The sequence below is a fragment of the Acanthochromis polyacanthus genome, chromosome 23, assembly GCF_021347895.1.
Source record: "Acanthochromis polyacanthus isolate Apoly-LR-REF ecotype Palm Island chromosome 23, KAUST_Apoly_ChrSc, whole genome shotgun sequence".
Classification (NCBI taxonomy): Eukaryota; Metazoa; Chordata; class Actinopteri; family Pomacentridae; genus Acanthochromis; species Acanthochromis polyacanthus.
The window spans coordinates 21,111,484-21,135,209 of record NC_067135.1 but is presented as its reverse complement, the minus strand read 5'-3'; the positions used below and the strand labels follow the sequence as shown (position 1 = coordinate 21,135,209).

The following is a 23,726-nucleotide window of genomic DNA, read 5'->3' as shown; positions in this document are numbered from 1 at the left end:
AACAGTGTTAATGGTCCAGTGTGACCTGTTTGGTAATTTTATTGGTCTGATGTGACAAGGCTAAACTTAATGATGGCATGAAGCTTGCACGTAAAAATCTATACATTAGCCGCATCGTTGTATAACCCACAGGGTCCAAAGCGTGAGAAAAAAGTAACGGCTCATAGTCCAGAAATTACAGTATACATTTTTTGGGACACCCTGTATGTATGTGTGTGTGTATATATATATATGTGTGTGTGTGTGTGTGTGTGTGTGTGTGTGTGTGAATAAATGTTTTTGCATGTATGTCTTATTATGTAATCCTGGTTTATCATTCACGCTTTTGATGTTGAATCTGATTTGCAATTTCTTACAGAAAAAATCACACTTATGTACATTCCCTGTATATTATTTTCATTTTCTGCCAGTACATCCCCCTAAGTTCTACGCACCCTTTAATGTGGTGGTAACCACAATATTGCATGGTTTACGTTTAATAACTGTATGCATGAAATGGAGATCTGTTTCATGTCTACTGTATTTATCTGTATTTATTTCTCTTTTGTCTACCAGTCTGAACAGCCCAGTCCAGCCAGTTCCAGCTCCAGTTCAGGGTTTGCTCCTACACACCACAAACGGCAAGGTAATTTACCTGTCGAACATGGACAAGATACAACTAATTTCATGTTTCAGTCAGAAATGATCTGTGTAATGATCCAGTTTAGCTCACATGGAGCATTCAAACATGATAGAGCTTTATGGTTGGGCGTCTTTTACTCTGAGCTGAAAATAGCTTCTCAAATTCTCATAACAAGCCGAATGAAACATAATGACATTAAGTGGGAAAACCTCTATATTTCAACATATAATTTTATTTAATGTATGAGTCAGTCAGCACACTTTGACAAGAATGAAAAATGTAATCTGAACTAAAAGGCTGAATTCTTTTCCTGATAAAAATGTTATCATAATATTTCACTGATTAGTTTGATTGCTGAGCTTTAAGAATGACATATTAGACACACTGCTGGGTGAAAAATTGTATTTCTAGACTTCAGTCATAGTATTTAAATACTATGTTAAAGGATACAAGGGGAGATAAATATAATAGGATGTAGTGTAATTTTTTGTAAAAGAATAAAGTTTCATTTTGAGAATAAGCATTAACATTGTGAGATAAACTTGTAGGCTTATCACAACAGGTCAAAATATTTTGAGATAAAGTTGCGCTTTTGCAGTTTGCAGTTTTGGAAAAAATTATAGTATGGCATTAGCTGTAGGTCTGCGAGAAAAGATATAATGATAAACAGTCATTTTGTAATTTTATGAGAAGGAGGTTTTGTATTTTCAATGTCGCCGCAAGGGGACACAAGCCAGTCTCTTATTGTGCCGGTCCCAAGCCCGGATAAATACAGAGGATTGTGTCAGGAAGGGCATCCAACGTAAAACTTTGGCCAAATCAATCATGCGAACCAAATGTATGACTTCCATACCGGATCAGTCGAGGCCCGGGTTAACAACGACCGCCATCGGTGCTGTCGACCTACAGGGTGCCGGTGGAAAATGGACGACTGTTGGTCGAAGAAGGAGGGGAGGAAGGTGTGTTCGTAGGAAGAGAGAGAAGAGGAACACCAAGAGTCTAGGACTGAGAGTAGGGACTTTGAATGTTGGAACTATGACAGGAAAAGGTAGAGAGCTGGTTGACATGATGCAGAGGAGGAAGGTGGACATACTGTGTGTCCAGGAGACCAGGTGGAAAGGTAGTAAAGCTAGAAGTTTAGGAGCAGGGTTCAAGTTGTTCTATCATGGTGTAGATAGGAAGAGAAATGGAGTAGGAGTTATCTTGAAGGAGGAGTTTGTTAGGAATGTCCTGGAGGTAAAAAGAGTGTCAGATCGAGTGATGAGCCTGAAGCTAGAAATCGAAGGTGTGATGCTCAATGTTGTTAGTGGGTATGCTCCACAGGTAGGATGTGAGCTGGAGGAGATGCAGAAATTCTGGTTGGACCTTGATGAAGTGATGCAGAGCATCCCTAGACGTGAGAGAGTTGTCATTGGTGCAGACTTCAATGGTCATGTTGGTGCAGGAAACAGAGATGATGAGGAGGTCATGGGCAGGTTTGGTATCCAGGAGAGGAATGCAGAAGGACAGATGGTGGTTGACTTTGCAAAAAGGATGGAAATGGCTGTAGTGAATACTTTCTTCCAGAAGAGGCAGGAACATAGAGTGACCTATAAGAGTGGAGATAGGAGCACACAGGTAGACTACATCTTGTGTAGACGGTGTAATCTGAAGATGATCAGTGACTGCAAAGTAGTGGTAGGTGAGAGTGTAGCCAGACAGCATAGGATGGTGGTGTGTAGGATGACCCTGGTGGTGAAGAAGATGAAGAGGGCAAAGGCAGAGCAGAGGACCAAATGGTGGAAGCTGAAAAAGGAAGAGTGTTGTATGACTTTTCGGAAAGAGTTGAGATAGGCTTTGGATGGTCAGGAGGTGCTTCCAGATGACTGGACAACTACAGCAAATGTGATCAGGGAGACAGGTCGGAGAGTACTTGGTGTGTCATCTGGAAGGAAAGGAGATAAGGAGACTTGGTGGTGGAATGAGGAGGTGCAGGAGTGGATCCAGAGAAAGAGGTTAGCTAAGAAGAAGTGGGACACTGAGAGGACTGAAGAGAGTAGACAGGAGTACAGGGAGATGCAGCGTAAGGTGAAAGTAGATGTGGCAAAGGCCAAACAAGGGGCTTACAATGACTTGTATTCTGGATTGGACAGTAAGGAGGGAGAGACTGATCTGTACAGGTTGTCAAGGCAGAGAGACAGAGATGGGAAGGACATGCAGCAGGTTAGGGTGATAAAGGATAAGGATGGAAGTGTGTTGACAGGTGCCAATAGTGTGATGGGAAGATGGAAAGAGTACTTTGAAGAGTTGATGAACGAGAAAATGAGAGAGAACGAAGAGTAGAAGAGGTGACTGTTGTGGACCAGGAAGTAGCAAAGATTAGTAAGGATGAAGTGAGCAGGGCATTGAAGAGGATGAAGAGTGGAAAGGCACTTGGTCCTGATAATATACCAGTGGAGGTATGGAGGTGTCTCGGAGAGGTAGCAGTAGAGTTTTTGACTGGGTTGTTCAACAGGATCTTAGATAGTGAGAAGATGCCCAAGGAATGGAGGAGAAGTGTGCTGGTGCCCATCTTTAAGAACAAGGGAGATGTGCAGAGTTGTGGCAACTACAGAGGAATAAAGCTGATGAGCCACATGATGAAGCAATGGGAAAGAGTAGTTGAAGCTAGACTAAGGGCAGAGGTGAACATCTGTGAGCAGCAGTATGGTTTCATGCCAAGAAAGAGTACAACAGATGCAATATTTGATTTGAGGATGTTGATAGAGAAGTACAGAGAAGGTCAGAAGGTGCTGCACTGTGTCTTTGTAGATCTGGAGAAAGCTTATGACAGGGTGCCCAGAGAGGAACTGTGGTTTTGTATGAGGAAGTCTGGAGTGGCAGAGAAGTATGTTAGAGTGGTGCAGGACATGTGTGAGGACTGTAAGACAGTGGTGAGGTGTGCTGTAGGAGTAACAGAGGAGTTCAAGGTGGAGGTGGGACTACATCAGGGATCAGCTCTGAGCCCCTTCTTGTTTGCTATAGTGATGGACAAGATGACAGACAAGGTTAGACAGGAGTCTCCATGGACTGTGATATTTGCAGATGACATTGTGATATGTAGTGAGAGCAGGGAACAGGTGGAGGAGAAGCTAGAGGCATGGAGGTTTGCCCTGGAAAGGAGAGGAATGAAGGTTAGCCGCAGCAAGACGGAGTATCTGTGTGTGAATGAGAGGGACCCAAGTGGAAGACTGAGGTTACAGGGAGAAGAGATCAAGAAGGTGGAGGATTTTAAGTACTTAGGGTCAACAGTCCAGAGCAATGGAGAGTGTGGAAAAGAGGTGAAGAAGCGTGTACAGGCAGGCTGGAACGGCTGGAGAAAAGTGTCAGGTGTGATGTTTGATAGAAGAGTTTCAGCTAAAATGAAAGGAAAGGTTTACAAAACTGTGGTGAGAACAGCCATGTTGTTTGGTCTGGAGACAGTGTCCCTGAGGAAAAGACAGGAGGCAGAGCTGGAGGTAGCAGAACTGAAGATGCTGAGGTTCCCTCTGGGAGTGACCAGGATGGATAGGATCAGGAATGAGTACATCAGAGGGACAGCACATGTTAGAGCCTTTGGAGATAAAGTCAGAGAGGCCAGACTGAGATGGTTCGGACATGTCCAGAGGAGAGAGAATGAATATATTGGTAGAAGGATGCTGAGTTTCCCACTGCCAGGCAGGAGGCCTAGAGGAAGACCAAAGAGGAGGTTTATGGATGTGGTTAAAGAGGACATGAAGGTAGTTGGTGTGAGAGAAGAGGATGCAGCAGACAGGGTTAGATGGAGGCAATTGATTCGCTGTGGCGACCCCTGAAGGGAAAAGCCGAAAGGAAAAGAAGAAGAAGAAGGTTTTGTATTTTCACCTGATATTTTTCAGATAAATGTTTTCTGTTTCATGAATAAATTTGTTCCAGGCATTTGTTGTAATGCTTTTGGTTGCGTACACATGTGTGATGTGCTGGTGTTGTATTACTAAATAGAATGCTAGCTAACCAAAAGCAACAACAAAAAAAATTTTGTTCTTAAAATGCCCTTGTTTTATCCTCAAAACAGCCCTAAATGCTATGTCTAATAAAGATGTACATGAACTACCAGACTGTTTGAAATTATTTTCCAGCATAGCCTAGTTTTATTTGGGGAGAAATCATTGACCTTATTGTCCTAGCATTCAGCTGTATGTCTTCTGGATATTGTAGAGCGTTTGACTATTAAGGCCGGTACCCTTATGCAGTGACATTGACTTTCGTAACTTATACAAACATTGTCCAGATTCTGAAACGAAAAATGGTTTAAAATGCTCTAAAAGCCAGTTGGATTAAGAATAGTCTAGGAGGGCCAGGTGAGTCTAGAATGCATCATTTGGTCCCAAATACAGGATGTTTTTTCATTGCTGAAATTTCTTTCCTTGAGGTTGACTTGTGCTTGTGTGTTTGTGATTTTCTCTGGATGCAGTGGTGGACTTCATCATCAGGAAAAGGGTGGCTATACCTGCCACCACTCACACAGGTAACAGTTCCACTGTGACCTGTGAGGCCCCCACAGTCCAGTCACATCTGCATGGATAATTATTTCCTGCTTGTCTATTTGCATGAGCATTCATGCATCTCCTTCAGCCATGTCAGCTGGATTTGGTATCCATATCATATCATGGATATGATACTACATAACCCTTCAGAGTGCCCATCACTGCAGATCCAGCAATATGTTTACATACTTTCTGTCCTGTTGGTTTCTTTGATGTCTCAACTGGAAATCCGCTATTCATCTTTAGAATTTTTGCTTCCATTGTTTTTGAAAAAAAAAAAAAAACTATTAGAAACACAACACTGAGCCACACTGTTCCACTTGGTAACTTCTTCCTTCATTACCATGAACACAGACTAATAATTTATTTTGACTGACTCGTACATACACCAACCTGCTGTCCCAAATACTCTATTGAGTGTTAATTGTTGATTAATCCATGACTGATAATAATCCCAAAAAAATCAGATTTCCTTGTGTTTTAGTGATGTTTTTTAAAAACTACACTGTAATAGTGGGCTGTTTCTTAAAGATTTAGATCTTTAGTAGCAAACAATGGACTTGAGAGCCACAAATGGGCTAGTGAAGTCAGAAAGTACTGAGAGATGAGTTAGTACATTGTTGGTTTCAGCATTTCACTGGATTTATTGACCATGAGCAATATATGCATACATGCCATTCTGTACCTTTGTTGCTAGGTTTGTCAGTGGGTTCTTGTCATTTTTGCACATTTTTAGTCAGATTTTGGTGTAAATGTAAACAGATATGTTTGAGAAGTTCACATTTTTGAGTAACAAAGGAGAAAGAAATGTGAAATCTAACTACTATTTTTGTTTTTCTTCTAGTCATAGTGGGTTAAAAGTATAAATTGTTTGCGATACCAGTAGAGCCCTAGAATGCAAATCTACATTTGAGAATGTACATATGTCCACTTCAACAATAACAAAGCAACAGGTCCTCACCTCCATGTTTTTGCAGCCACGATGTCCACTGGACCAACCCACCATCATTCACTCTCCCAGCATGATCTGCAGCTTTTTGCATGTGTATATTCATGCTTTATTTGAAGTATTAAAAAGAAACTATATTGCACTTTGTGTTGTGTCACACTCAGTGCTGGGCCCACTGCAGTCAGTGATGCAGGATCTGCACTCTGAAGACAACGATGATGATTCAGATGATGATGATGACAACGATGTGGACTCTGATGCAGATCGTCCAGCCCACACACATCTCATGCACCACCAACGTAGGTTCGTAACTGGCCAGTTTGCTGATTGAAGATTAATTTAATTTCACTGAGATCATAGACACAGGTAGCAAATACTGGCAAAATACAGAAATCCATTTTATCATATCCAACTGAAAAGATTGAGAAGAGAAAGTTATACACACAGCGATAAATTTTATTCATATCATTCATTCACATTAAACATTGTGACCTGGTTTGTTCCAGTAGTGTGATATGTATATGTTGAGGTACTGAAGTGTTTTTTCTCTGACTACCTACTAAGGGTCAGTTTAAGTGACGGCAGTGAGAGTGAAAGTTCTTCCCCCTCACCCCCATCCCGCAACGAGGCCCCACCATTACTAAAGACTACTAATACTCAGGTAAACTGCTATTATACTCTGATATGTAGGTGCCATTTAATGTGACACAAGAAACCCATGTGTTCACTGCATGTGTCACCCAGACTGACTTTGATTCTGTTTATTCTGCCTGCAGATACTGGAAGTGAAGAGTCCCACCAAGCAGAGCAAGCAGGACAAAAGCAAAAACATAGATTGTGATAAGGTATGCAAGACTGTTATGTTTTTTAAAATGAAATAGCCTTTTTGAATAATCTTAATAATTATTCCAGCATAAATGCATTTAACAATACAAAATGACCAGACTGACACAAACCATTTAAACTGTTACTTATTCTAACAGCCTGGAGCCAGTTTGGTTAAATTTCAGAGTTTAATTTCTGTTTAAAGCATGATCTTTCTGCTGTGCTCTGCAGTGCTACATGACAATGTAACAGAAGACCTGTCTGTGGGTCCACTCAGCGCAATAACCACGGCAGTTCTGGCAATGCAAACAGGTTCTTTTATTCACTGCACCGTCACCAACATAAATAAACAGTTTCTCCTCTATGCCCGGCGCTCCACCGGACCTCGTCCGGTCAACAGTCTCCAATTTATGCCTGGTGCTCCACCAGATCTCCTCCCGTAACAGTCTCCCACTCGTGCCCGGTGCTCCACAGGACTTCGTCCGGTACACTGCCGCTCTACCAGACCTCATCCTGCAAACTGTCCTTCACCCGTGTGTCTTCACTTTTGTCCTCTCTGTCTGCGTGCCTTTTGTCCTCTGCTCCAGCCTGCTACTGCAGAGAGAATCAAATCAATCTGATCGGTGCCACCTGTGTCAATTAACCTGACGCTGCTTCCACACGCTCTCCTCCACACCTCTCTCCCCTGCAGCTGAGCTCTCCCACGCCCACCACCACAGACAATAACTAGAAAAGCACTCAGAGAGTGCAGACCTCCGCCAAGGATAGAGAGGAAAACAGGAAACCCATGCAGTAAAGGATCATGAGCTGGAATTGAACCTGCGTCTCTGACACAGTTCTGTTTACAAATCACCTTCTTAACCAGTTGAGCTATCTGGACACCTTGCTCCAATTTGTTGGACGACATACTAACCTATGATGTTTTTGTCCTGTTTTGGACCACATACTAAACCACATACTAAAAAATTCAAAGTGATCCAGAATCCAGGATCCTTTCCAGGTTGCCACCAAAATTAAATCAGCTCTTCCTCTTACCATAGTCTACATTCCCTCAAAATTTCATGTGAATCTGCCCAGGCGTTTTTGAGTTATCTTGCTGACAGACAGACAGACGAACAGATGGACACACAAACGCCGGGTGGCACATAACTTCCTTGGCGGGGGTAATAAAGCTTAACCCATGTTGCTGTGTGTTTTGCAGGCTTACCTGGATGAGCTGGTGGAGTTGCACAAAAGACTGATGGCACTAAGAGAAGGTCATATATTGCAACAGGTGAGTGCTATTATTTCCACCATTAACATCACACCAATATGTATGTGTATGACTGTAGTTCTTTGTCTTTGTATTGCACCCCCATTCACTCCAGCCTGCTGTGTTTAGTGCAGTTAGATTTGTCCACCAATTCAAACTATGCATTTCACATGTTTAACAATCCTCTGGCACACATAGGTTAGTGTAAGAATTTTTAAATATGACTCAACTACCGAATGGTTAGTGAAAACTGATGTGTTTATGGTACTTGTGAAGCTGCATTACTTTCTAGTCTGTTGAAGCAACTGATGATTTAAGAATCTCTGCCTCCATAAAATAAAAAGCCTGTTAAATGGTCAAGACTGAATACTTGCTCTTCATTATTAAAGAACAACCTCATTTGAAGGTAAACTGAATTCTCCTTACATCTAATGGGCAGAGTTTTGCTCAAGGTTTCTTTCCGTTAAAAGGGAGTTTTTTATTGTTACTGTCGCCTTAGGGCTTGCTCTGGAGGTTCAGGCATATGGGTTCTGTAAAGCGTATGGAGACAATTTGAACTGTAATTGGCGATGTATAAAATAAACGAAAATTGAATCTATCTACATAGTACAGTTTGACTGAGTTAGTCTTTTTGCTCAATAACATGAACTAGATTAAACATGCTCTATAGTTCAGATTGTGTCATCAGGGCACAATAAATCTAATTTAATATCATTCAAGCATATGACTCAATTAGTTTCTGTAATCTGTTGAGCAAAATCCCCCACAAATTTTGAGAAATTATTGAAGAAAAAATATCACCTTGCTTTGCAAAGCAATAAGTAAACGCATATGACATTAACAAAAACAACTGGCCTACAATACAAGTGAAATGAATCGAAGAAGGTTTCCACCATCTTAAAACATCTTGGTATTTATTTGAGCAGTGTAGGCTTCACCAAGCTTACATTTTATTTATTTATTTATTTATTTATTTTTGGAACTTAATTTTTTATTGAACACATATTTATATATACAAATATATATATATATAAAAACATCTAGGAGATGCTTTCGTACTTCACAATAATAATACAGACAATACAATTGACAGTCTTTACATTTTCCATGGCATTCTTCCTTATTTCAGTTTTTTATAAGTCCATCTTATAGTTCTCAATTCGACCTACTTATAGGTTGTTTCATTTGCCCCTGTGCATAATACTTAAACAAAAAACAACATTAAACCCATCAATTGTAGAAAGATACTTAACTGAACATGTTAACATCATCACAGTACTCATATTATGATTGTTGTCAGGGTTATATCTTTCCAAAGAAGTATCAACATCTATATAGCTTCACCTATATAATGGACGTCCGTGGTCATCCTGATCTAAACAAGTGTATTTAAAACTAATACCAATAAGTAAGAAAAAAGATAAATAAATAAAAAAATAAATATAGAGGTACCTGGAGTCCATGCATTGTTTGAATTACTGAAGACCATTTGTCATAAAATCTTTCAGTTTTCCCCTGTAACCTTGCTGTAATTTTCTCCATAATCAAAACATTCCTTTAGTCTTTCTCTCCATTCCGTTATGCTGGGAGGCTGTGGCTTCAGCCAGGATGCTGTTATTGTTGTTTTGTTTAGTTTTTTTGCAATTAAAAGCAAAATTCTCAACAAGTAAATTAAGTCTTTGTTGATAAATTCTTCAGGTGCTATACCTAGTATAATAAGTGAAGGATCCAAATTAAAATTAATGCCCAAAATTATATTAATTTCATTTTGTATATTTTTCCAAAAAATAATGATTTTGGGACAATCCCAGAATATATGTGTGAAATCCCCTACTTTTCCACAGCCTCTCAAGCACAGCTCAGATGTATTGCTGAATTTAGAGGTAATGAATGGAGTGTTAAAATACATTTTTACTTTCCAGTCAAACTCCCTCCACTTTGGGCTATTTGTTAATTTATGGCCCTCCTTAAAAGAGTCCTCCCACTGTTCATCCGTTATAATAATATTCGCTTCCAGTTCCCATTTCTCCTTAACATTTAAGTTGTTAACTTCAGATTCACTTTGCAATGCCTTGTAAAGCTTAGAAACAACCCCTTTTTTTTGTCTCTGTTTCTGTAAATGCCCTTAATACTTCTTCAAGTTTAGATGGTTTCTTACATATGTTACTCCATTCTTCATGTTTCTGAAGATAACTCCTTAGTTGTAAGTACTTGTAAAAATCTTGAGTTGGTAAATTAAATTCTCTTCTGAGTTGTTCAAATGATTTCATGTTTTGTTCTAAGAAAACTTGAGCAATATATATCAAACCCTTTTCAGCCCACCTGTTATAACCCGTTTCTATAGTGGAAGGTAGGAACTCTGGATTTATTGCTATTTTAGTAATTCTAAAGATGGAGTTTGAAAGACCTAACTTCTTCCTGACTATTGAGCAAACCTTTGTTTCTTTGATGCACTCGTTTGTGATTTTCACCCCCTTTAGTATTTTCTTGCTTAAAAATGGAAGGGATTCCAAAGGGAAATTTGAACAAGAACTGTTTTCCATTTCTATCCATATAGATTCTGTATCCTTAGTTATCCACATAACAATTGTCTAAGTTGAGCTGCCCAGTAGTAATTTTTTAAGTTGGGTAAATTCAACCCACCTTTCTCTTTAGAGCCCTGAAGGATGTTCTATTTAATTCTTGCCCTTTTATTTTGCCACACAAACTTTGATATATTTTTGTCTAATCTTTTTAAAAAAATGTTTGGTATTTTAACAGGCAGTGACTGAAACAAAAATAACAATCTAGGCAATATGTTCATTCTCACTGCTTCGATTCTCCCTATCAACGTTAGGGGCAAAATATCCCATCTGGCTAGCCTAGCCGTGCTAGACCCAGCTCTGAAGACACAAGGGTCTAGGAACTCTCGACAGGCAGGGAGGCGGGCTAAAAGGTTGTCTTTCAAATCACTCTGCAGCAATTGGGTAGGTATACAACCAATCAGCGCAACGAATAGACTGACGTAGTTCCTAGAGCGCCGGAAATCAGAGGATGCGGTAGTTCTGTGAAGCCTTATTTATACAGTCAATGGATGAAGCTCAAGTATATTACAGACATGTTAACAGAGAGATTATTCAGAGTCGGTGCTAATGGAGCTCAACGACTGTTGTCGTTTTTGTTGTCGACCCTGGCAGAGAATTAAATTTGTTGCCGTGGGTTGTCTAGCACGGCTAGGCTAGTTGTTTCCGGTTGTTTCTGTCAGAATCGTCACGCCTCTGTCGTCACTTAGTTACGCCCGCCTTCTGACTCTACATTTCATGGTGATTCGTCAGCCAGTTTTAGGAGCATCCAACCTCGAGGCTTACCGAGGGTAACTAGACCCACCCTGGCAGAGAATTAAATTCGTTGCCATGGGTTGTCTAGCGCGGCTAGGCTACCATCTCCCTATGCAATTCCCTTATCAACTTTCCATAATTTGCTTCAAAAAGTTGTGAGATGGATGGAGTGATAATAATACCTAGATATCTAAATCCATTATTAGACCATTTAAATTTCACTATATCCTCTAGTTCTGCTTGAAATATCCCTGAACGCATCATGGAGACAGATTTGGATTCATTAACTAAATATCCTGATATTTCTCCATATTCTGCAAGGTTATTCATAAGTGCTGGAATAGATGATACTGGTTTGCTTATGTACATGAGTATATCATCCACGAATAAAGAAAGTATATGTTCTACACCTCCCTGGTCTATAATTCCTTTAATTTTCTCACTGATTCTTATTGATTCTGCCAATGGTTCAATGCTAATGGCAAATAATAAGGGACTAAGACAATCTCCTTGTCTAACACCTCTTCTCAAGGGGAAGAAATCAGAGCAACACCCATTTACTCTAATCCTTGATTTGGGGTTCCTACAAACAATTTTTACCCAATCTATGAATGTATTATTGAACCCAAATTTTGCCAGTATATTATACAGAAATTGCCACTTCACACTGTCAAATGCCTTATGTGCATCTAAACTAAGCAACATATTATCCTCTTTGTTCGGCTTAGTAGCACATGAAATAATATTTAATGTTCGTCTAATATTGTTAGCCCCCTGCCTCCCAGGAATAAATCCTGTTTGGTCAGATTTGATAATTTTTTAAATATGTTTCTGTATTCTCTGTGCTAAAATGCTTGTCAATATTTTTAAGTCAGTACACAGTAGGCTAACAGGTCTATAGTTTTTGCACAATACTGGGTCCCTCCCCTCTTTGTGTAGTACTGAAATAATGGCTTCTGACCATGTTGCTGGTGGTTTTCCTGAAGATAAGGCATAATTAAACACTTTAAACAGTACTGGTGTAATTTCTTCTCTGAAACATTTGTAAAATTCCCAAGGTTTTAATTAGAAGAAAACGTTGGTGTGATGTGTGCTGCCTTATTATGTCACTTCACAAGCTCCATATACAATGTCATGTAATGATATTAATTATGGTCAGATGGATTTCAGAAAAATGAAATAAATTTATCTTAAAACTATAATAAACCTCTAAGAGTTGCACATGGAATTAAGAAAACCTCTATAGAATGACCCCAACTGTAGTGTTGCTTAGGCAGACCATCCTGTAGTACATTTCATTGTCAGTCTGCTAAAGAGTGTAAGACTGCCATTTGTTTCCCCTATAGCCTGGCCTGTTGATATTTCTTTAAACCAGTCACAATTGTTATTGGCTGAGCTAAGCAAGGGAGCTAGATGTTTAATGTCCTCAAAAATAATAATGACTGGAACTGTTTTGGTGGAACATTTGTGCACAGGGAGACGAGCACTTTGCTTAAAAGGAATAATCCACCAGAAAAAGCTAACAGAAACTAACTGAATTGCTGCACGATTCGAGTCCTCAGCAAAAGTTAAAATTTCCAGTGTGGAAGATTGCCTGCCCGAGGTTGTTGTAGTTGTTCATAGCAACAGGGAATTTGAAAATGCTAAAACCCGGACAGCAGAAAGAGAGGACTAACCCCACTGAAATGAGCAACCAATAGCAGCTTATAGCCGCAGCCTACTTCTGGTGAGTCAGTCTACCCTGACGTTGATGCAGTCTTGTTTCTCAACAACTTATTTATGCCTCTATGCTGGTGACAGCCAAGACCAGAGGCATTATGTTTTCGGGTTGCTTATTCATCCCATACTTGTGAATGTGATATCTCTTGCACACCTTTACAGTCCCTCCAGGATTTCGCGGGCGTTTTTCGTGATTGTTGTGGCCGAAAATGCCTGAATTCGTGCTTTTCTAAAAAATTGCGATAAAAGTTGTGATGTTTTAAGCTTATTTGTTGTAATGAAATTGCGGGAGACAGTGACAATTGCTAAAAAGCTGCATTTTTTTCCGGCTTGTAGAACATGTTTCAACACTAATTGACAGTATTTATTCCGAAATTAACCCATTTCCTAGCCTAGCTGCGCTAGACAACCCACGGCAACGAATTTAATTCTCTGCCAGGGTGGGTCTAGTTACCCTCCATAAGGCTCGAGGCTGGATTCTCCTAAAACTGGCCGGACCAATCACCATGAAGTGTAGAGTCAGAAGGCGGGCGTAACGAAGTGACGACAGAGGCGCAACGATTCTGACAGAAACAACCGGCGCACAATAAACAGTTATCTTTCGACTCGGCTTTGGCCACAGCCCTTAAAGATTTGAAGCTAAAATTCAACTTGAAAGATAAACAAAGGATGGCACTTAAGTGTTTCATTGAGAAGAAAGACGTATTTGGACTTATGCCGACGGGATATGGCAAATCCTTAATATACCAGTTGGCTCCGCGGCTCCGCTGGTTGGGAAGCTAATGGGACTTAGCCACAATCCTCCAGTGCTCTCGGAACTACGTCAGCCTATTCTTTCCGTTGATTGGTTGTATACCTACCCAATTGCTGCAGAGGGATTTGAAAGACAACCTTTTAGCCCGCCTCCCTCCCTGTCGAGCTTCCCTAGACCCTTGTGCCGTCAGAAACATGGGTGTAGCGTGGCTTGGCTACCCATTTCCACAAAGTTTATGGAAATGTACATGAACGACCAGACTGTTTGAAATTCAGCACAAACAGTGCTGTCACACCATGGTGGGACATTAGCAGCAGCCAGATACTGTTTTAATATGATGTAGTTGGTAGATTTGCGGCACAAAATGATAATTTACTATTGAATGAATCATATTTTGACATATCTGTCAGTAGCTTATAAAATAATTTCACTTCCTCGCACACTCGTGTTCACATACACGCTCACAGCTTGTCACGTCAATTAACAAGAACAGTACTGAGAGAGTGCAGTAGCTACTCCACCAAGTTTCCCTACACTCTGCAGGCCATGGGGGCTTGCTAAAAATTAAGAGATACCTACTCACGAGTGGGGTTTGGGACCTTAAAAGTACTAAAAATACTGCACAGAAGTGTTCTAACACCCTTGGGTTCCATTCTACACAAACTTGTGTGATAACTTAGCAAACTGGAGCTTTCTAGGTACCTCACTTTGGAAAATATGAGCTCCCAAATTTGGACGAGATTTTTAATTGGCTATTTTTGGTGGCAAAAATCACAGTGTGGGACAGGTACCAGAGACCCCAAATTTTTCTACAAGACAGTTCCATCTGTCTTCTATCACTGTACAAAAAACCAGCAGGGTTATATTTGTAGTTACTGAGATATTCTTACTCGAAATGGCATGGGTAATGTCAAAATCGTTTTCTGCTTTTCAGTACTTTAAATTGGGATACAAGTATTTGTAGTCATTCCAATGGTAGTATTATGTATGTTTTGTTCATTTTGAAATGTTAGTTGTTAAAGGTGACTACTTTCAAAAAGTGTAATGGTATAACTTAGGTATACCTAAGTTATAACTTAGGTATAGGTTCTTTTGCTTGTAACATGGCATTGTACAATTAAATTTAACAAGTATGAAAGTTTGGAGCAATGGTGTGTGCAAATGTAATTTCTAAACTTCTTGTTACCAATAGGTGGCGCTACGACTTTTCCAAAATTTTTGAGTGTGGATATCCTCAGACTGGGCCTGGTGTCCAGCACATGAAGTTTGGGGCAGATAATATCAGGATTTGCTGAGATATAAACATTTTAGTCATCATGGCAAGACATCGAAATTCGCCGTGCCGACACAGACACGCCTTTTGATGACACGTCACCATTTTCACTGTGAATCATCAACATGTTTATTAGGTTTATGTCACCACATTTGAGGTGAATCTGAGCAAGAGGCAAAGAATAATACATCAAAGTGTAAAAAATGACATTTTCTGTTGCCAGCAAGTGGCGCTCTGACTGTGAATGGATTTCATCATATGGATGTGATCAGGGCAGGACTCTGATCATACATATTAAGTTTCAGGCAGATTGAAGTATGTTCAGGACATTTACACAGCACTTGAAATTTCATGGTGAAGGATCAAAATTCCAGAGGCTGTCACGGACACGCCCTTTGACTTTGGAAAAAGAATTTAATAACTTTTGATCATTAAGGCCTGTATGTGCTGGCCGAATTTGAGGTGAATTGGAGTTTCCCCTAGGAGGAGTTCACTCTAGAAAAAAATGAAAAATGAAAATCTGACATTCGCAAAACAGCTCACTTCCTGTTGGGTTTAGAATATGGCTGTCACTGACTTTTTTGTTCAGCCTGATGTGCTGCATATGTTTACCAAATTTGGTAGTTGTAGGTGAAACATGCTGTCCGTGGGAAAGTGTAGGGGGCGCTATGGAGCCATTTTGCAAGACACCTCCACAGTCTTTTAAAATATTAAATTTTTCACCAGTTCTGGTGTGTGTACGAAGTTTCATGACTTTTTACACATATTCAGTCCTCCAAAATCCCCCAAAATTAAAGCTGCAAGCAGCGTTAAACGGGTCCTTGCATTCTTGCGGGTTGGCGAATCCAAGCATGTCCACCAGATGACGCTGCGACCAAGAGTTAATTGATGTGATGAGACTCTGACCACACATGTAAAGTTTCAGGCAGATTGGAGCATGTACAGGCTAGTTTCACAGCATTTGTTGTCTGTTAGAAGAATTATGTTTAGAATACTTATAGTACTTGTGTTAGAAGAAATATACTTAGGATACTTAGAATGGAATACTTGCTTTTAGATTATCATTAATTTATCACTGAGTGACTGTGAAACGTATGTGCCTTTTGAACCATGACTCTGTATATATTTTAAACCATGATTCTACGTGTGCTTTGTACTCTGTGGCAGAGACATGTAGACACAGCACATACCGAGAGCCAACCAGAACTAGGCCTTCTAGATAACAAGGCAAACAGAAGCGAATACCACATGTCTGCCTCTGAAGGTCTTTCTGCTAATATCTTACTGCTCGTGAAGAAGGTTTATCCATTGTCATCTCATGCTGAGTCATGGTACCACCCATGGTACCACCCTCTATGTTGCATTCCTGTCTGAAACAAATAAAAAGACGTGGGAGAGACACAGGCTCTTTGGAGTTGGGTGGCTGATGCTACGGTGTGTACAGCCTGTCTCTCTCCCCTTGCGGCAAGTAAAATACAAGAGCTCGAGTATTGTCTCTTCTTCCTTGTGCTGTCTCTATGTTTTACAGGTTTTAAACCCAACATTGTCCCTCCACCAGGTGGCGCTATTACTGTGACTGTATATTGGTCTTTGGATGTCATCAGGACCAAACTGTGACCACAATCATGAAATTTCAGCCAGATTAGAGGATGTAGAGGCTAATTTTACAGCATTTGTTGTCTATCCACCAGGTGGCGCTGGGGCTGAGAATGTATATTGCCCTATGGATGTGATCAGGATTGGACTGTGGTTAAACATGCAAAATTTGAGTCAGATTGGAGCATGCAGAGGACAGTTACACAGCAGTTAATGTTTCATGGCGAAGCATCAAAATTCTGGAGGCCGCCATGGCCACGCCCTTTGGCTTGTGAGGGAACTTTTAATAACTTTTGATCGTTGTGTTGTGCATATGGGTCAAATTTGAGAGCTCTAAGCATAACCCCCAAGGAGGACTTCGCTCTCAAAAACAAAACAAAATTGGCAAAATTTGTCCAATTAATTCAAAATGGCGGACTTCCTGTTGGGTTTAGGGTTTGGCTCCAGGAGACTTTTTTGTGTGTCCTTATGTGCTCTATATGCCTCCCAAATATTGCGGTTGTAGGTGAAATGTGCTGTGGGGGCTGTTTGCTAAAAGTGCTGCAGGGGGCGCTATAGCACATGCAGTGCTGAGATGCATACAGTGTTATTCCTTTGACTGACTGTGATGTGTGTGGTAATTTTGGTGAAGTTTTTAGCATTCTGAACCTGTCAAAAAGCCGTTTATCACATCAACCATGCGTTACCACGACAACAGCATTGTATGAAACGTCAAAATCTTCACATTGTGGCACAGTCATGATGTGAAGACTCAGCTCAACATTTTTCAGAATGATATGACAAAATGTAGGGCAATGGGACGTGCAAATATAATGGCAAAACGTCATGTTGCCAGTTAGTGGCGCTATGACGACTTACAAATTCTTAAGTGTGGATATGTTAAGACCCATAATCTTGTCCAGCACATGAAGTTTGGGGCAGATAGGATCTTGTTCAGCTGGGATATAAGCACTTCAGTTTTCATGAGGAAACATCAAAATTCGATGCACCGTCACAGACGACCAGTCACCATTTTTGCTGTGATTTATCATCAACATGTTTAGGCTGTTGTCATCACATTTAAGATGAATCTGGCCAACGGGCTGACAATAGCACATCAAACTCTAAAAAATGTCAAATTTCGTGATACCACAAGGTGGCGCTATGACTGTGATTGAATATTAGCATATAGATGTACTCAGGGCAGGACTCTGATCATACATGTAAAGTTTCAGGCAGATTGGAGCATGTTCATGAGACTTAGAAAGCATTTCCTGTTTCAGAGGAAGGATCAAACTTTAGGAGATCACCATGACCACACCTTTTAGCTTTGGAGGAAGCTTTTGTCTCATCCTCCAGGGCTCTTTTACAGTATGTACTGAGCAAATTTCAGTTCTCTTGGATTTACCCCGTAGAAGAGGTTCGTCACCAAAAATTGACAGTAATTTACAGTTAACGCAAGACAGTGCACTTCCTGTTTAGAGAGTAGCTGTCACTGACCTTTTTATGCATCCTAATGTGCTGCATATTCCTTCCAAATATTGTAGCTGTAGATGAAACATCCTCCCAGTTGGCCTAGTGACCACTTTTTGCACTTTTGTAGGGGGCACTCTGGAGCCATTTTGCCACACACCTCCATAATTATTTTAAAATATAAAATTTTTTGCCAGTTCTGGCACATCTGGAAATTTTCATACGAATTGGAGCATGTTTAGGCCCTCAAAAAGGCACTTCTTTTCGGAGGAGAAGAATAATAAAAACCTCTAGGGTTTCAATTGGGTCCTAGGCACCGCGGTGCCTTGGACAGTCGGTGCCCTTGCACGGCTTGTCCTCGGCACCGTCGGTGCTCGGACCCTAATAAAGAAACCCTAAGGTTTCAATAGGGTCCTAGGCAACGCGGTGCCTTGGACAGTCGGTGCCCTTGCACCGCCTGTCCTCGGCACGTCGGTGCTCGGACCTTAATAAACTCTAAGGATTCAATAAGGTCCTTGGCACCGCGGTGCCTTGGACAGTTGGTGCCCTTGCACCGTCTGTCCTCGGCACCATCAGTGTTCAGACCCTAATAATTCCTTGAATTACAATAGGGTCCGAGGCACCGTGGTGCATTGGACAGTCGGTCCCCTTGCACCGCCTGTCCTCAGCACCGTTGGTGCTCCAGCACTAAGAAGAAACCCTAGGGTTTTAATAGGGTCCTAGGCACCGCGGTGCCTTGGACAGTTGGTGCCCTTGCACCGTCTGTCCTCGGCACCATCAGTGTTCAGACCCTAATAATTCCTTGAATTACAATAGGGTCCGAGGCACCGTGGTGCATTGGACAGTCGGTCCCCTTGCACCGCCTGTCCTCAGCACCGTTGGTGCTCCAGCACTAAGAAGAAACCCTAGGGTTTTAATAGGGTCCTAGGCACCGCGGTGCCTTGGATAGTCGGTGCCCTTGCACCGCCTGTTCTCGGCACCATCGGTGCTCGGACCCTAATAATAATAAATATAATTATAAATAAACCCTAGGGTATCAGTAGGGTCCTAGGCAAATTCACAATGGCGAACGTCTACAACAATGCGACCTCACAAGACTTGATCAATATTTTTATGGATTAGGTGGTTTTAGTATATATTTTAGTATAAGTACTTCTCCAGAAATATGGCTGTACATGCAAATATATACAAAATAACATGGCCTTGTTAGGGTTAATGGGTCTCATTTGTAGTGATAAACTCTCCTCTGGCTTCTGTTGGACTGTATGGTCTGCTTTGTAGTTTTAAGTGTGGTTTAAATCTTTTGTACAGTAAAATATCATAAATCATGAAGAAGGGAAACAGAAGTTGAATTTCTTTTATTATTTATTATCCAAAACAAAAAAAACTTTAAATCAACTTGTACATTATTTCAAGCGCCCAAATGTGTTACCAGAACTGGGGGGAAGAAATGGTGGTTGTACAGTCTGTACATATTGAAGTACTTAAATTTTTGCAGTCCCTGCTAATTTTGTGTGTTTCACATCCACATACTCTGTGCATCAAGTTTAGAAAGATATTTTACCATGATCAATGTATCTTCCAACAACTTACTGACACTTGCTCCTCTATGTACTGTTATTAAATTATATTGTATTTATCAAGTATGTTGTTTTCCCTCTTAGTCTCTTTTATTTGTTTCCATAAATGGTCTATGCAAGTGTTGTCTGCAGTTCACACAAAAAGAACTGAAATTACTGTTATGATTGGTCATAGCTGAGTTACTCATGGTTTTTCAGTTGCACCATGGAGTGTAGAATTGTTTTGTTTTTTTGGTGTTGATTTTTTTTTTTTTTTTTCAAAATATGTTGCAAAAACTACATTTTTGAGAGTTTAATGGTAAGGTTCATTCTTTTTTTTTATTTTTTATTTTAAGACAGCATGCCTTTCAACTTAGCTGGCAAGTTTTGCCTTTAATGATAGCCTGCATTTAGTAAAAATAATCCACAAATATCTGAAACCCAGGATTTCATCTTTGATAGCTATCTACCTAATGAACAAATAATTTAGTGGTCAAACATTTGGCTCCAGCTCTAAAAACTTTTAACTATTTGGACAGTTTGTATTTGGATATTCAGGTCTGAGGTCTGCATCCAAATGTGAACAGGACAAAAAATGTTCACTACGATGTTCACCTATTGTACCTTTTTGTTTTTCAGATTGTAAATCTCATTGAAGAGACTGGACACTTCCACATTACAAACACTACATTTGACTTTGACCTTTGCTCATTGGACAGAAGTACAGTAAGGAAGCTGCAGAGTTACCTGGAAACCTCCGGACTGTCCTGAGGCTCTGAGCAGCTGGCTGCTGGATCTCTGACTTTTCTCAAATAAATTCCAACTTTGGATGCAATGCAAAAGCTTCACCGCGGCTGTGTCCAGCCTGCTGGCTGGACTGAGTTCTCTGAATGAAGTGGTCGTCCCACTGCAGAAACCAGAGCCAGGTGTCGTGGGGATGAGCCCTGTCGATCAGGTGATCACCCAGAAAGCCTTGAAAACTTCACTTGATTGAAATCACAGCGAGGAGGGCGACCTTGTTGCTCTCAATGAATGTGCATATTGTTGCCATGTATGTTTTTTGATTTGTTGTTCATTGTGACAAATGCATGGTCAACATTGCCTTACAACATTGTAAGTCTTATTTATTGAATTTAATTTGCAGGTGTGTGTGTTTGTATTTGAAATGGCAAAAAGAAGAAAAACTGCAGAATAAGACTTTGTTGAAGCACTTCACAAAAGGCAGATCTTTGAATCTGTGTAACAGCTGAGCATTTCTATGACTCACTCTGTGTTGCTGATTTGAACTCAAATCAAAAATCAAATTGAATCATTTGACTGGGAGCAAAAAACTGCCACAGCAGGCGTTAGTTTGACAGTGATGCATTTCCACTCCAGTCTGTTTAGTTTCAGCCAATGCTGTTCATAAATGTGGAGTTCCACATATTGCAAAAAAAAAAAAAAAAACTGCTTTCATCAGCCAAGCGGATACATTCCTAAATTACATGAGGTCAGTTTTTTGTGGGAATCCAGCTGGAGTGTTGTATTTTCAAAATAAAAACTGGATTTATAGCCTCAACTTTTTGAAAATGAAAACTGTGTTTGTTTTGGGTTTCTGTACACTGAAAATGTCCCATGTGCACGCAAATAACAAAGAGGAAAACAGTGTTAGTAGCATCTACAGTAGGCTAAGGCAGTAGAATCAGAATTTGTTGGTTTCAGGTTGTTGGAAGACATTCTTGATGAACTGAGAAGCATCAGCACACTTAGAGTAAAAATAAACATTAATTTGATCAGAAAACATTGTATATCAAATGTTGCTGCAAGTAACCATAATTTTGATTGTCGATTACTCTAATTTTCTGGATTAATCAGTTCGGCATTTGGAGTTGAAAATGTTAATCAGCGCTTCCCAAAGCCCAAAATGGCATTGTTTTAATTTGTCCACAACTCATATATTCAGTTCCCATGTCATAGAGGAAAGACACCAAAAAATATTCACATTTCAGAAGCTGAATCAAAGAATTTGAACCCGTTTTTTAAAAATATTTTTTAAAAACTCAAACCAATTAATTAGTTATAAAGATTGCTGGTAATAATTTAATAATTGACAGCTATTCAGTTATTTAATTAATCGGTGCAGCTCTGCTATTAAAAATGATTAAATACATTAGCTTGCACTGAGAATAGCTACACATATTTCCATGTATTTGCCAGTTTCAGGCTTTGCTTGCCATGCTCTTTCAAACATTTGTTTTTGCTGTAAAGTGACCTTGGGTTTCAAGAAAGGCCTTTACAAATAGAATGTTTTATTATTACACTATGTGTAGTCTCTGCGTAAAGTTGCTGATAGTATCAGATGGTCTGTTTTGGAAATTTGCAAAATTTGTCGGATGCAGCTTCTTGATCTCTGCCGGTGAATGGTGGGTTTCACGCGCGGTTATATGTTGTTTGAAGCTGAGGACTACAGTGTGAATTGGATTACTCCAGTTACGAGAGACAGCATTTCAGTTTGAACTGAAACATTGCTTTTTTTGTGTGTGCATGTAAAATTGCAAAAACTACGTACTTGGGTGCCCTCTAGTGGGGCACACTATTTCAGCACACAGCAAAGCACATTAAAACCCTATCCACCAAATGGGTGTCACTCGACATTCTCCTCTGGAATTGGCCTCTTTTCTACAAAATAAATTAACCTTAACGGAGCTATCACAACATAAAAGTTTTACAAATGGCAGCTCTAACTTCCATTGCCTATGTTACAGCTGCTGTTAAAAGATGCTGAATTACTATTAATGAATTTATCTGTAATGTTTTCATACAACAGCATTTGCCTGTTTTTTTATTCACAGTTCTTTTTTTATTTCAACACTGTATACAAGAAGACATTAGTGGCTGATGGACTGAGCTGAGCAAAAATAACTGAGATGAAAGTTCTCATAACAATTGAAACTACATTTTTACCAAATTCAGGAATACTGTGCTGCCCACCTGGTCATTGACTGCAACTTAAAGGACACTTTGTTGTGTTGGCTCAATTTCTACTGCAGGCCCAATGGAACATGCCAAAAGCATAGTTAATCAGCTTGGTTGGTTTAGAATACTGCAATTGTTTGTCTGCAGAATATGATTTAAAGGAAATAATTCTGTCTTTGTCATTGAGGAAAGTGGAAAGTTACGGGTGTTAAAAAAAAAGATCTTTTATTTATTTTATGAGAGTTTGAGTTAAATCAAAGCTCAGCATTAACTTTCCAAGAAGAATGCTTTCTTTAGATTTGTCACAGTCACAGAGGACTCTTGTCAGTTTGATTAACAAATGGAGGATGGTGGTCCTTTCCAAACAACCTAAAGGGTTTTTCTTACCATGTGCTTTGTTTTATGGTTTCTTGTGTATGTTGAGGACATTCAATAAATATTCTGTATGATGTACAGATGAGTTACTTGCGGATAAGGGTTTTTTTTTGGTACAGATGTTATTTTTTTAGTGGCGATAAATATAACATTGTGGTGAACAAAATTCTGTATTTTTACCTCAATATACTGCTCAAATTAAAGCCACTGTTTTCCTGAGTTGAAAATTTACAACTACAGTACCACCAATTGGTAGCAAAATAATTGGGTTGTAGGAAGTGCTTACAATGTGTATTTTCAGTTTCTTGCAACAGTTTGCCATCTCTGCAGTGTGATATCCACTTTTGAGTGTTTTTCAAATGATTTATGCACTACTCACAATAAGTTAGGGACATTGTTATTTACACACGTGGACAAAATTGTTGGTACCCCTCAGTTAAAGAAGGAAAAACCCACAATTCTCACTGAAATCACTTGAAACTCACAAAAGTAACAATAAATAAAAATTTATTGAAAATTAAATAATCAAAAACAGCCATTACTTTTGAATTGTTG

General features: G+C 39.9%; 1 protein-coding gene across 6 annotated transcripts in view; it reads left to right on the top strand.

The window, feature by feature from the left end:
• The window catches only part of mllt3 (MLLT3 super elongation complex subunit), a 160,373-nt gene extending 137,117 nt beyond the window's left edge, over positions 1 to 23,256 (top strand). For 4 of the 6 annotated variants that reach the window (XM_051943837.1, XM_051943840.1, XM_051943836.1 and 1 more), the window contains 7 exons: positions 556 to 625; positions 5,073 to 5,126; positions 6,259 to 6,397; positions 6,659 to 6,755; positions 6,871 to 6,939; positions 8,121 to 8,192; positions 20,481 to 23,256. In XM_051943837.1, coding sequence (XP_051799797.1) covers positions 556 to 625; positions 5,073 to 5,126; positions 6,259 to 6,397; positions 6,659 to 6,755; positions 6,871 to 6,939; positions 8,121 to 8,192; positions 20,481 to 20,612 — 633 coding nt within the window. In that variant the 3' untranslated portion in view covers positions 20,613 to 23,256. The remainder of the gene's footprint in view (positions 1 to 555; positions 626 to 5,072; positions 5,127 to 6,258; positions 6,398 to 6,658; positions 6,756 to 6,870; positions 6,940 to 8,120; positions 8,193 to 20,480) is intronic. The other 2 variants (XM_051943841.1, XM_051943838.1) reach the window with 1 other exon arrangement.
• The last annotated feature ends 470 nt before the right edge of the window (positions 23,257 to 23,726 follow it).